Here is a 15,167-nt window from a genome sequence, read left to right as displayed (position 1 = left end):
AAACGGGGGTTATATTTCCCTTTTTCCAGTCATTGGGAACTTCACCTGACTGCCATGATTTTTCAAATATGATGGCCAGTGGCTTTGCAACTTCATTCGCCAGCTCCTTCAGGACCCACGGATGGATTTCGTCAGGTCCCATGGACTTGTGTACATTTAGGTTTTTAAGATGGTCTCAAACCAGATCCTCTCCTACAGTGGGCCTAGGGTCTTCATTCTTACAGTCCCTGCATCTGCCTTCCAAGACTTGGGCGGTGCAGTCAGAGACTTTGCCAGTGAAGACCGAGGCAAAGAAGTCATTAAGAACCTCAGTCTTCTCCAAATCCTGGGTAGCCAGTTCTCCCGATATCTTCCGAAGGGGGCCTACATTGTCCCTAGTCTGTCTTTTACTTGCTACGTACCTATAGAATCCCTTCCTGTTATCCTTAACATCCCTAGCCAAGTTCAATTCTAACTGGGCCTTAGCTTTCCTAACCTGGTCCCTAGCTTCCCGGACAACATCCCTGTATTCTTCCCAGGCTGCCTGTCCTTGCTTACACCTTCTATAAGCCTCTTTTTTCCTTTGAATTTTCCTGAGCAGCTCTTTATCCATCCAAGGAGGTCTCCTGGCCCTCCTGCTGCACTTCCTTCTAGTTGGGATGCAACACTGCTGAGCTTAGAGCAGGTGATCCTGGAATATCAACCAGCAGTCTTGGGTTCCCCTGCCCTCTAGGGCTGTATCCCATGGAACCTTACTAAGCAGGTTCCTGAAGAGGCCAAAGTCTGCTCTCTTGAAATCCAGGGCAGTGAGCTTGCTGCACACTCTTCTCACTGTCCTGAGGATCTCGAATTCGACCATCTCATGGTCACTGCAACCAAGGCTGCCCTGGAACGTCACATATCATCTAGAAGGAAGTTAGTTTTACCTCATCTTACTTTATTTGGAACATACATCAGCAGGTAAAGCAGATGATCTTTTTTCATTGGATCACACGCAAAAGGGACAGTGATGGGGACTGGTTCATGGGAGAAGTCGGAGAGAAGCAAAGAAACAAAATCCTTTCAAATCCAGTGCCAATTTAGCGGATAAAAATAGAGAGAACCAGCCATATAGCAAATGCAATACATCTCTGATAAACAGCCAAGCAATAGCTAATGACAAAAGAGAAAAGATTTCAGATTGCATTACCATCTACTACCCCAAAGTACACAGATCAAAAGAAATTTCTTCCAGAGCTCCTCAGATGGAGTTTTCTCATGTTAAAGTGCGTTTCCAACATGAGAGCAAATAAAAATGACTGAGTCAGGTTGCAGGAGAGAAGACCAAAAAGTGAACACAAAACAAAAAGATTATAGTTATTTTCCTGACTCTAGAAAATAAGATAACACTTCCATAGTGTCATTCTTCCTCTAATTGATTAAGAGTTGACATCAAATTTATCAAGTGTAACTTTGAAAAAGCTTTCCTTTTTCTAAAAGCATCTATACTGCTAGCTGTAGCAAACAGTTTTGAATAAGACTGCTTACCACAGTGCTCCTCATGACTGAAGTCTAACACAGTGCAAGAAAGAAGCATTTCATGCTATCCATAGCATTCTAAGCAGACAAGAGGGATTCCAAACTGTAAAAGGGCTGAGGGCCCTCTGAACAAATTAAAGACCTACAGAAGGCAACTGAAATGTGCTAAGTTATGCTCAGAGACTACATTTAGTTCTGGATAGGCAGAAAATGAAAAAGTTACCAGCTGAATACTGACAGATCTTTAAACAGTGTTTGTAAGCTCTTTAGGACAGGAAGCCTGTCTTCTTTTTATGTTGGCTATTATGATGGCTAACACAGCTAGGTTTTGATTCTGCATTGGACTTGGCAGATTATGATAATAATAGATTATTAAAAAAAAAAACAACAGTATGCTGCCAGGAGTTTAATGACCACATTTGAGTATAAAAATAGTTCTTTCTAGTCTGGTGCTTAAGAGCTCCTATCTTATACACCAAAAAGCTGAATAGGCAATAATGTGAAAAGTGAAGATTTCTTCACAATAGCAATGTAAAAATCCTTTCAGTTGATCCTTTTGTACTTTTTGTACCATTGATCCTTTTGTACCATTTATTCTTCCCTTAAAGAATTTATCATCAGTTCTCTATGGCAGTCTGACTAGTTTGACTATAATCAAATAGCTAAATTTTGGAAAATCCTAGCATGCACCAAGTCTGTAAAGAACTACTAAGTCACAGCCAACTGATTTTTCACTCTTTTCTGTTTCACTGCTTTTGTGATTTGCCACAATTCTGGTTTTTAATGTATGCCATTTTACTAGTAAAACAAAGGAAGCACTTGTTCAAATATAATTCTTTTTTGCGAAAAAAATCCCCAGACATTTGTAGCATCTATTCACTTAAACTTCTAACTAAATCTATTTAATATTATGCCTCTTCCATCTTTATATCCAGAGAGATGAGGAAATGTCTTCTGTAAGCACTTACTCCATGGCTGGATAACATCATCTTCTCCAATGAGGATGTGTTTGTACAATGTGCAGTTAAAGTGAGATTTACAGAAAGTAATTTCCGCTACAGGTGTCCATTCATCATCCAATCACTCTTTCTAAATTTTGTCTCATTTCCAGATACGAGAATTCTATTCAGTCTTATTTTAAGTCTTTCCTAATAACTTTACTTTTTACACTGGCTTTTCTCAGATTGTGTAAATGTTTTATAATTCCAGAAATTAACATCTGTACCCAAAGATGAAAACACTAACTTTACCCCACCTCACTTCATCTGTGAAATGCTTAAAGAGAGAAATACTGTTTTTTCAAGTGGAACTATTTTTGTTTAGCATATTAAAGTGTTTAAATCAAAAGCTTTAACATACATAAGCCCTATTTTGGGGCCTATGTAAAACCCTAATGGATTTAACTCATACTATAGCAGTTCTTATGGACTGTTCTCTGCAACATCTGATAAGATACTAACATTTGCTTGATTGTCACTATGATGATAAAAAATTATTCCCAAAATTTTTGTTTATAAATTTTCATGAATCTAATAGTTTGCTGAAGTTGTATAACATGCTTATATAATATCTAGCAAGACAAAAAGAGAACTCCTTCCTGTTAGACTCACTGAAAAATACTAAATTAAGAAGAGATGTGATTTTATACTGGTTTAGCAAAAAACTATGTGCACACTACTGAATTATAATTTAAATTTGTATATAGTAACAGTTATTAACCAAAATCAGATAAGAATCCCTGTACAATGTGTTGTACAGACTTCATTAAACGCTTTAGTATAAAATGTTAAGCTACTATAACTCCTGCATATAAATATGGTTTTTAAATTATCTACTGAGGAAAGGGAATGTAAGTGTCCAGTTTTATTCCCAAATCTGTCAAGCATTCCAACCTAACATGTTCATCTACTCCACTAATTTGATGAGGAATTTTTACATAAATTTACAGAATGAGTGGTATGAATTAATATTTGCTACTGGCACCTGATTATCTTCTTCAGAGCTGTCAAGCACTTTGTGCCTGTAAAGCTAGTAACTGTAAAATATCAACATTAATCATAACACAGAATGAACACAGAGAAAATAAGCAACCATTTTACATTGACAGAAAGTCATAGATTTAAGGATACTGACTTCAAAATGAAGAACGTAACTGCAAATTTTCTAGTCAAAGTAGACCATTTGTGGGGTTCTAATGTACACATGCAGAAGATGAGAAGAATCTCTTGGAACTTTAATTCTGATTTGTCTTCAAAGACTGCTGTTTTTTATTGACCTATAAGTGCTTTTCCTAGCATTTACTCAAGTCCTGTCTGAAGCAAAACTCCTATTAATATGTAGGTTAAAATAGCTAAAGTCAGATGAGGCAACTTTATCACAAGTTTTATTCAATTAACTTCAAAACATTATGACTAGCTAGAAGTACGAACCTATAAGCTATTACTGGTTCCCAAACTCAGTGTTCATTATCTCATGGGAGAAAGCCCAGAAGTTATTTGATTAAGCATATAATTGCATTCTGCCAGAGAGGGATATTTGAGGATTGTCTTATCATTTTCTCACTTCAAAAATCTATGAGACTATTAAAGACACCCTGGAATAATTTCTCAGGTTTTTTCCTCTAAAGGAAATGAAAGGATGTTATACATCCAATAAACGCATACTTTTTGGTTAAGGCTCAAACAAAATGAGCAGGCTAATAATATTCTTAAAATAGCTAAAAACTTTCCAAGCAGTAAGATTTTTTAAGGTGCTTACACTTTAACAAGTTTGCCTCTCTCCTGGTCCCAGAAATAGAGTTATATCTTGGGATTAGAGATCACTGAATCCACTGAAGTTACAAATAAAGCAAGCACATCTGAAATGAAAATCAGGCCTTTAATTCAAAGAGTTAACCCAATAAACAGTGTTTGCTTTCCTCTGTGCAGCGCACTTTGCCACATAAGTAAGCATAGCAATTTAGTGAGAAGCAAGCATATATTGTTTTCTAAACATATCTGGAAAACAATGTTGTCATGAAATACTGTATATCGTTTGAGGCATACAAGTTTGCCACATAGAACATGACATGTATAAGCTATAGTAATCCCCTGACTTTGCCCAAAATGTAATGAGGAATTTGTTCAAGGTCTTATTTTTAGCTGCACCACAGGGAACAAATTCATCATAAGTGAGGGCTAGTCGAGAAAAATTGTGTCCAGGAGGACAAAGGTTTCTATCTAGCCAACCAGCAGAATAGTTCTGACAACCCCAGTGTCAATATGTGTATTTGTCTCCAAGGTAAATTACAGTGAATGCTAGGTAAACTGAGACTGTGTTGAACTCTTAGCAAAGGAATATAGCCAAACAGCAATCACCAGTAAAAGACAGAAGAACCTCTGTCTCACCTTCAGTGCTCCACAAATACCTAACAGCCTAATTAACAGATCAGCCATTAAGATAAATGAATTCTATTAGTTGAATTTTACAGACAGAAATACAAGTGGGGTGGCTATATTTCTGTTTACTCATGTTGGTTACTGTTGGGGCTCAGATTAGAAAGGAAGCCTCCCTGGATTCTGTTCAACAACTGCAATTAGCTATGTGCATTACAGCCTCTCCCAGCCAGGATCACAGAGCTACTGCACTATATCTTGTACAAACATTCAGTAAAAAAGCAATCTCTGCTTAAAAAGATTACAAACCCAAAAGAGGAATTGACCAAGCTTTCAGTCATCTTCAGTGGAGCTGACTTGTGCCCATTGAGCAGGATAAGGAACACAAGCTGACAATGCTTTGGCTATGCAGAGACCCTGCAAATTTTCATTTTCCTGTTTGAATAAATACATAGTAAGTATGAAAAGTGAGTATGATAAAGAGTCTTAGATTGAACTAGATACAGAAGATTTCTTCCAGTTCTATATTTTTATTAATCTTTAAGAGGTCTCCTATCCACCTGTTCTTTCCAGGACATTTAAAACTGGTGTATTCTGTGAGGTGGCTTGAAGGCTAGGATAATGATTTTGAAAAGTCATCCCGCATTATAATACATGCCCTCAGGAAAGTATAAAGGCAGTGAATTTTACGTCATTCTCTGACAGATGAGAGAGACATATGTCTCTATTATTCATAATAAGGACTAGCACAGAAAACTTAACACATTTGTGCTCTTCTGAAATTGAGTTAGAGATTTTAACCTTGAAGAGGGAGAAATTAAAACAATTAAGCTATCTCAAGCTTAGACAAAGAGGACTCTAATAGGAAGCAGAAAAAAATAATTAAATGGATTTAAGCAGCTTTCAGATGGACACTGGTCATAAGGAGTATATTTTGTTATTTATATTATTGAACAGGAAGTAGACATTATTTTAAGGCAAGAATAGATCTATAGATAAAAATAAGGGGATTTACTACCACTGCATCTCATTTCTCGAGCATAGATTCCTACCATTATTACACAAAAGCATAACACCCAGGCAACTTGAGCACTTCAAAGACCTGAAAGCAATTGGCAGAGATGTGTAGTCTGAGTTATTTCCATAAGGTCATGAAATATATGAACCTTATCAGGAACATGGAACTTCTCTAATGTCATACTCTGTAAAAGTGTCAGTGAATAGTCTGTTCTTCTTAAGGAGATTATGAATTTTTCAACTTTTCAATAAGTTTCTTCCAAACAAAATTGGCATTTCCTAGCAAAGAAATTATCACTAAGAAATCGGAAGAGGTTCCATTTCATGAGAAATAGCATGTTAGTCTGGATGCACCTTCTTTAGTTTTCAGCCTGAAACATTAGCCAACTTTAAAACTCGGTAATTGGAAACATATATTGATCTACGCAACAAAATTGGTAATTATCAAAGTACTTCTTAATGGAATAGTTATTAAATTTTCCAGATAAAAAGGCAATGTGCTTTTAGAACAATCCTTCTGCAGATCACAATCAAACTACCTGAATTTGCTTCTAAAATGTGTGGAAAATTTTATATTCTACCAACTTTTCTTAATAGTCTGTTTATGTTTTGAATCTGTGTCTTTTTAAGCTAAAGCTTTTTGTAAATCTAGTTTAATTGTATTTCAGATGGTAACAACCTTTCGAGTGGCTCTTCTTCAGGTAAATCTATCTTCTAAAATTCTGTCTACTAAAGTCCTCTTATTGCTTTGTTCTGGTTCTATTATTTCAAGATCTCATTACATTTTATGTAACTCTAGAATACTGCAAGTCAAAATATGGCTCTTGCTCCCACTCTCTGAATACTTATTTCTGCAAAACTATAGATATAAGAGCAAAACTATTAAATTTAGTATAATTATATGACATATAAAATCCAAATGTAGTGATGCTTTTCAGCTTATTATCACTGAAAGTTCTTGTATGCAGAGCATAAAAAAAAAATTCAATCAATATGAGACAAAACACACTTCAGAATTTGGTACCGTTATACAAATTCAGTGTTAAAAGATAAAGATAACTTCTCCAGGCTTCCTGTCTCAGACAAAAGCAATATTTTTCTTATTCTATGAAGCCTGGCAACCAAGGTGATGAAGGGTTGAGAATTTCTTGAGAACTTGTTTTAATAGATGGAATGAATTCTTTTTTTTTGAGCTACCAAAAAACCCACCATATTCTCAGCAAGACAGTAAAATACTGAGATACCTAATTTTTTTGCATATAATATTTGTTGTAATGCTTGCTATTTTATTTCATTACAGTTATTTACCTTTTTCTTCTTTTCCACTTTTGATTATGTCTAAGAAATAAAAATGCAAGAAGTAAAATCTCTTCTTAAAGGGACCAAAAATTCTTTTTTCTTATGGCTTTTTACAAAAACACTGTAACTTCTATAATCTTAACATAACAAACAAGATTCAATGAAGTAATAACTCTATCCAGTAATATCTGGGAAGAAGACCCGACAAGTAAATGTACAGGTTCATATTAACATCCAAGGATATAACCATTCTGTCTTTTGAGGGAGACCTTGAGCATGTTGTTCAGACTAAATTCACTGGTCAACCACACACAGCATAGCCCTACCTCTAGCCATAGACTTCATTCCCTTCCTTTCATGTTTTGACAGGCTGCCTCAGAGGCCTATGTGTAGACAGGAGGATCTCGAACCATATTATTCTCTTAGCTGTTCTCCTCTTAGGAGAAGCATAGCCTGAAGACAAAAATGTGCCATCACCAGCATAGAGATAAAACCACTTTTTCACTTATAAGGGAATATAAAGAAGATTGCTGTTACTGATAAAACTCAAGTGCAACCTTAAATTTCAGAGAAAACTGAAAGAACTGAAGTGGCCAAAATTAGACCATACCAGAAGATTAAGAAAAAAGTGTGTATGCAGTATCTGAGAATTACAAATTTGAACTTATAAAGTTAATAACTGGATGTACTTTCCCTTTCCTGTCTGAAAAGAAATGAAGATTTGGAATGATGTAGTACCACATTTCATAATCACATCATAATTTTCATGATCTTGCAAAGCAAGAAAATGACCCGCTTCTATATGCTTCTCTGCATTTGGGGGGAAAGAACTGAAAAAAAAACCCCGCAATTGGCTCTTGCTGTAATTCTTTGTCCTAAGACCCCCTGAGCCCAGGCAGAAAATAAGGCAGTATCATTTGCCTCAGTGTTTGCATACAGTACATGCAAGTATTTGCTGCTATTTTAGACTGTCACCATTTAGGGATTCCATTTCTCAAAAGCAATTGTTTCCTTCAATCTGTTGCATGAGTTGTTAGATGGTATTTCCAAGTCTTTGAGCAGCAATTTAGTAATTGCCTGTGTCTATATTTCTGATAAACTAGATCCTGAAATTCCTTGACAGTAGACATTCAGTTGTCAGAAAACCTTTCAGCAAAGAGCTGACTCGTGCCCCCTTTGTGAACGTAATTTTGCTCATTGTTTGCGGAAGTTTCAGAACAAAAGTATTGTTGAATTAGCCCATGCTTTGGGGGATAGTCTGCCCTAATCAACCTGCTTTACATGCCCTTGTCAAGGAAATCTGTCTCTATCTAGAATAAGTTGATCTTTGTGAATATGTGTGTTGCATTCTTTAATCTTACATATTAAAAAGTAACGTTTTATGCTAAAAAATTAGTAGTGTTTCATATTATAACCAAACCAGTCATCCACTGTGATAAAACTATCTAAGACTTGACTTTCTTCGACATTCTAGCACGGTTAACAGGTTGTACTGGCACATGGGCAACACAGAGTTTGGGTTAATTCTTAGCCTAGAACAAGTGGCATGTCATAGCAGGAAACATTTCTGACAGTTTCTACATTTCACCTAATTTATCTTTTACAAACTTTTTGTGCATTTGAGTGCATTTGATTCTTGAAAGTCTAAATCTAGAGAAGCTTGAGAGTCTAATAGACTTGACTTAGCTAAAAGCAGCTTCAGATACTGGTTTCTGGGTACTTCTTTGCATCATCATGAAAGTAACAACGCTACTAGAGATGCTACAAAAAAAGGCTGAGCAATTCTTTGAGGAGCCATCATGACTTCCCAGCTGCTGTCTCTTAGGGCTACCTTTCTGCAGTGGTCAGGATAGGAAATCAGGAATCCCATATACATTGACATGGCCGAAACAGAATATGGGATAGCACACAGCATCTACCAGTAGTCCTAAAAATACTAAAGAAAATGTAGTGAAAGTACAGCTCTCTTGGTTGTAGGCATTTCTCCGACTTTGCCACTGTGTCTAGTATGTAAGTATCCATTTTTTATCACTAGAAGTTTGAGCAGTACCTTCACTGTAGCAAGGCAATATTCAGACCAAATATCATTTCCCTTCCTTGTTACAAAATGCTTGCACAGAACATATAGTGGATTAACTTGCCATGCAAATATATTGGGCTACTAAAAAAATCTTCATATATGTTTTTACTGGAATACCCCACTTTCAAAATGAATTTGTATTGATGTGGCAGGAAATTTGTAAACATGATCATAACTGTTAATAAGGTCTTTTGGAACTGTCCTGGGTTCAACTGTCATTTTTTTCACTCTTACAAAATTCTGTATGACGGTATATAGTGTTTAAGAATTGCAATTTTCCATCAATGTTAACATTTCCCATTTCAATACTTATGGAAAAGCAAGGCTATTATTTTTTCTTATAAAGATGGGGCTTTTCCTACACTTTTTCACAAAACTATTAAACAAAACATTTTATTTATTATGAATATCTTCTACTTTGATCTCCCCAAAAATGAAATAGAAATAAAAAAACTCTTTCAGGAGGCAAGAAAAGTCAATTTGAATTTGGGACTTTGGAGATATGTCTGCAAACAGTTTAGAAGTGTCCTTTTTTATCTGCAGTATATTTTTGGACTGAGTTCTACTATTTAGAAACTCTAAGGTTTAGCTGAGATAGCACAAAGAATAAATGCAGCTAACAGATTAACTCATTTGCAAATTACTTATTCAGTGAAGCAAGGTTTGAAAGGAGGAGGTGGAACATAAGCCTGGAATTGTGACTCAGATTCAACTACTTTCTTCAATTGCTCTTAGCAAGCCGCTATTATACAAATTTCTGACTCAGCACTAAGAAGAACTTGGCAATCTAGTCTTCAACTTCAATACAACATAAGGATTTTAATGTAACATTATCTGTATATTTATGGCAAATGCATCTCAAAAACGTTTTAGTATTGTAAGCCAAGATAAATCTGCTCTGATATCATACCTACACAAAGCAGGGGTTGTCCACTTTCAAACAAAAGATTTTACCCCATACTCAATATACCAGGAAAGCTTCCACTTACCTTTCTAGTATGTACTGAGATAGTAGGCCTAAGGCCATGGATTTTCTTCTTGACAAATTGTAATATTACTGTACAGAGCAAGGAAGTGTAATGTAAACCAGACAAATTCTGAGTGGGCCTCCTGGTAGTTTTAGCTGCAGTACTGCAGGAGAGAGCTGAATTTCCAACACATCATGTAGCTCATTATCTATGCACTGAAGAAGAATAACAGTACTCCTTCTCTCAAGCATATTCAAATTAGAAAACAGAAATAAGGGTTTTAACTTTAAGACCATTTATTACAGTTAAAAAAGAACAGCTCATTTAAGCTTTCTATTTCATGCCCAAGAGTCTTAGCAAGAAGCAAAATTCTCACTGAGTATTCTTTCCAGCTGAACTGCAGTTAGACAGCTAAATCAGTAATGCAGTACAACATGGTCATATTAACTTGGTGAAGCAGAAAAGACCATCTGCACCACCATGAATATGACTAAAACAGAGTGCCAGCAAAAAGCCTTTAATGGTGTCTAATGCCAGAAAACCTTATGAATGGCATTTTTAAGAAGTTCAATGTAATTGATGAAAAAAGAATTAAAGTATTTGTTTCACTTCTGATGCAATAAGCTTTCAAAATTGATTTATAAACTTCTTTACAACTCAATTCTACATGCATTTAAAAATGATAGATTTTTTTTTTATGTACTTTACTAATTTCAATTTTAAGCAATTTGTTAAAGTATACTTAGGAAGTAAAAGAAATACACGTGTTCCCAAACTGCACTCTGCTGATTACCACTATGCAAACTGAAAACTGGCACCTCTAGCTGCTGTTTAAAACATGCATGACTCTGATTTTATGTCACAGAGTTTTCTTGTCTGCTGTACTGTTTGCATGTACATGCATTGGAGCAATAGATTCAATGCTAAACACTGGAATTCAACAAGCTTTTTCAGAAGCTGTCAGGAAAAAAAAAAAAGAAAAATTGCTACATGGATTTATATTTTAAAGTAGGGGAGGAAAGGGTGGAAATAAATGGCCAGATTTCTAAATACTGAGGTGTTACAAGTAGACTCTCACAGGTTCTCTATTATTTAATACATTTTTAATTACTTGGATAAAAAATGTGCAAGCAGTGAGGGAAGAATGTTTGCAGATACTACAAAATTATTCAGAATATGATATGAGATTTACAGACATATCCTATGATACTGAGTGGCCAAGTGTTAAAACAAGAAACAGATTTTTTTACAGACTAATAATAGACTAATACAGACTAATAATAGAGACTAAATTATCTCTTACCAATCAAGAAAGAAATCTCTCAGTTGTGAAAGTATCTTAAGTCAGCACAGGCTAGGAAGGTAACTCAAAAAGGCAATCAAATATTAGAAATTACAAGGAAAGCAACTAAGATCAAAACAAAAAGCCATTATGTCACTGCATTGATCCGAAGTCTGGAAGTAGCTCAGGTCACTATCAAAATTGCATGCATTAGAAATGAAAAGGAAGTAAGAAGAGTGCGAAGGATGATCAGAAGTACACAATACAGTTACAGTAGCATTCTTCTGCTTGGAAAAGAGGTATACAAAGAGGAAGGCAACAGATATATAAAAAGCTATAAACATTACTGAGACTATAAAAAGGGAGCAATTAATAGCTATTTTCCTTATCATAAGAACCACCAAGGCCACAGGTTTAGAGCAAGCAAGGGGAAGTACTTTTTCACAAAGGAATGCCAAAAATTATGGAACCATTTCCCATAGGATCCTTTGCAGGTCAAAGTACAACTGTGTTTCAAAAGCACTGAAACAAAATCATGTAAGGTACACCAAACATTCAGTTCCAACACAATATCTGGCTCAGAAAGTTTCTGAACTGCAGATAGACAGAAACTGAATAATTTTACTGGGAGAAATAACGCAATGTAGTAGTTCTTAAACAGTGTACTAGATGGACCTGTGGAGTCAGGTAGTATAGCAACTTTAGCTCTTACACAGGTTTTCCTTTAACAAGTGCAGGGCATTCTCACTTTCATTCACTTAGAATTTAAAATAAATTAAATACTAAATATATAGGACATTCATTTTAAAATATTAAATGATTCAAGTGTGTCATCAGTTGCACTACACTTACTGTTGGGCGTAGGCACCGATGAAAGACTTTCAAAACATTTCAGTATGGGATGATAAGTTTTACTGCTAAATATTAATGAAGTTACAAATGCTGGTGGTTAAAACTGACTGAAAAAAAATTAAATCTTATCCGAAACAGAATTCCTTATCCTAGTAAGAGGGAAAACGAAGACATTTCAAAATGTCCTCTGCGAAATAATGTTGCTATTGATTCACTGTGCAAAACACTCATGTAGCAGTGTTGAGTGACAAGAAGTTATTATATAAGTCAGACTGTTTATGCAATGACATCTGGCAATTTCAATTATTTTATTTTGTTAATTCTTAAAATATTTCTTTCTCCAAATTTTTTCCTATGCTTTCTGTACATCAGAAGTCCCTGTGCCTCCATCTGCGAGTTGTATTACACAATACCTTAAAATATTTGCTATCTGGGCTCGTGGTTTTTATGAAAGATAACCTGTAGATTTTACAGTTCTTTCCCTATATTTTCTTTTTTTGCACTATATTTTACACTTCCTCTCAGCTAGTGATATTTCTTACCACTACCTCCCATGGCAGGGCAATTGGAACTAGATGATCTTTAAGGTCACTTCCAACCCAAACCATTCTACGGTCACACAAAGTTGTTTGTTAGTTTTCCACACATTGAGAATAGCCTACCCTGCTGTTCAATATACCAAGCTCGACTAAGTCCACTCTCATGCAAATATACAAAAGATAATTGCATTACATAAGTGCAACTGAGGCTTGAGAGCTGTGTAACAATTTTTTTGTTCCTGCATGTTCCTTTACTTTTCATTTTAAACTCATTCAAAGTACACATTTCATTCAACTGTAAGATGCAACTATTGGAAAGGATTAAGATAAAACTGTTACACAACTTATTTTTCTTCCCTGAAAGATTAATACTAGTATCTTCCTGATTAATTTGTAGCAAATAAATCAGCAGTTCACTTTTAAGCACACAGAGTTCCACAAATAACAGAGTCCACAAATACCTATTACAGGGCAACAGCTACCAAGAAGAGTAGTTTGATGTGTTCTAGCAGCCTTTTATAGATGTATAGATTTTTAATTTAGAAAGGACGATCAGAACTGATACCTTCTCTCTTTTAAAACAGACTGCAGAATCAATGCTACTATCCTTATCCTGAGTTCAGTAACTTTGGTCTGATGAAATATTAAGTCCTTTAAAACTATGACTGTGACAAACTTACAGCTAAATAATATTTCCATATTTACACATCCCATTGCTAAGTATTGTAATTTATTAGGAATAGGTCAATTATTTATCGCTGTTATTATGCATGCTGACTGTGTTTGAAAAAAAGACAATTTTCATGACAAGAAAATAATGTAATATTTTCTTCTTTTTTATGTATTTACATGTAGGCAGACTTTTTGGGTTCCGGTTACCTGGACTGAGACTTTTAACATACCGAAAGCAGTCTTTACCACAGGAAGATCCTGATGCAGTGATAGTCGATTCATCTAAGCACAGCGATGACTCAGTGGCAATGAAGCACTTTAAATCACCTACAAAAGAAAGCTGTAGTCCTTCAGAAGTGGATGATACAAAAGCACTAATTCAACCCAGTAAATGTTCACCTTTGGTTAATATATCAGGACCTCTTGACCATTCGTCACCTAAACAGCAATGGGACAGACTTTACCCTGATATGATACAGACAAGCAATCCGCTAACCCATTCCAGATCAAAGGAAAGCATTTGTAGCATACGGCGAGCGTCTTCAGTACATGACATAGAAGGCTTTAATGTCCATCCCAAGAACATTTTTAGGGACCGTCATGCAAGTGAAGGTATGGTAGAAAGTCAATCTAGTATTCCCTGATGTACTAAGAAAAAAATTATCATTATTTTGTAAGCAAAACTAAATATGATCACCTGTAACATTCAAAGGCACACTAAAAATATTAAGGTCCCAAATATACCAGCTTTGTTTACACTAAATACTGCTTTTCATGTCTATACAGACTAGTGAAATCAAAGGGCTACCCACAGTACTATCTGCCTTCTCTATGGCAATATAACAAAATAAGGCCCAACCTTCCTAAAGCTAATACTGGCATTGGGGAGAGGGAAGGGAGGAAATCAGGTTATCAAGTTAAAATTGTTTGCATAGTTCTGTCCAATAATCTCATATACTAGATTATCTTTGACTGCATGAAACACTACTTCAGAGATTGAATGGTTTATTTTTCTTAAATCTCTAATGTGTACATTTTATATTCACCAATCCAACACTTAGATGTGATTTTCTCTCACACTGGACAAAATATCTTTAGCAACTCCACTGAAATACTTTGTGTAATGCTTAGTGAAATACTTAATGAAATGGCAAAATACTCTAGTGCAAAAGTCACGTTAAGTGTGATTTTCTCTTTGTGTTAATATGTTCTTACAATCAGCAAAATTTACAAAGATGTTTTCTCTGTCTTCTTTTTCTACTGTCTCTCCTAATTATACAAACTCATGGAGTGTGGTCCATGATTTCTTGTTAGAGATGGGGAGTTTGAGAAACCTGGAAAAGCAGCTTAGCAAACAGAGGTTTGAAAGCCTTGTGAATGGAGAGGCACCTCTGAAACTAGCTTGTGCAAAACAGTGCCACATATACAATACTTTAGCAGCTACTGATGGTCTAATGACTCAAATTGTGTAATTTTTATTCAAGCTAGATGACAAGAAATATATGGGGAGTATTTTAAGATTTCAAACATATATGTCATGGAAGACTGTGTGCAGATACATAAATAAGCAAGAAAATGAATTTTCAT

The 15,167-nt window shown here is 35.3% G+C and overlaps 1 protein-coding gene across 1 annotated transcript in view; it reads left to right on the top strand.

Annotated features, from left to right (window-relative positions):
* Positions 1 to 15,167, top strand: part of KCNH7 (potassium voltage-gated channel subfamily H member 7) — a gene marked incomplete at its 5' end in the record, with an annotated part of 242,614 nt that overhangs the window by 146,519 nt on the left and 80,928 nt on the right. The window contains one exon of the mRNA XM_080620270.1: positions 13,764 to 14,192. Within this exon, the coding sequence (XP_080476396.1) occupies positions 13,764 to 14,192 (429 nt within the window). The remainder of the gene's footprint in view (positions 1 to 13,763; positions 14,193 to 15,167) is intronic.

The sequence above is a fragment of the Psittacula echo genome (genome assembly GCF_963264785.1).
Source record: "Psittacula echo genome assembly, chromosome: 6".
Taxonomy (NCBI): Eukaryota; Metazoa; Chordata; class Aves; order Psittaciformes; family Psittacidae; genus Psittacula; species Psittacula echo.
The sequence above is the reverse complement of the archived record's forward strand: the minus strand, read 5'-3'. Positions and strand labels throughout refer to the sequence as shown.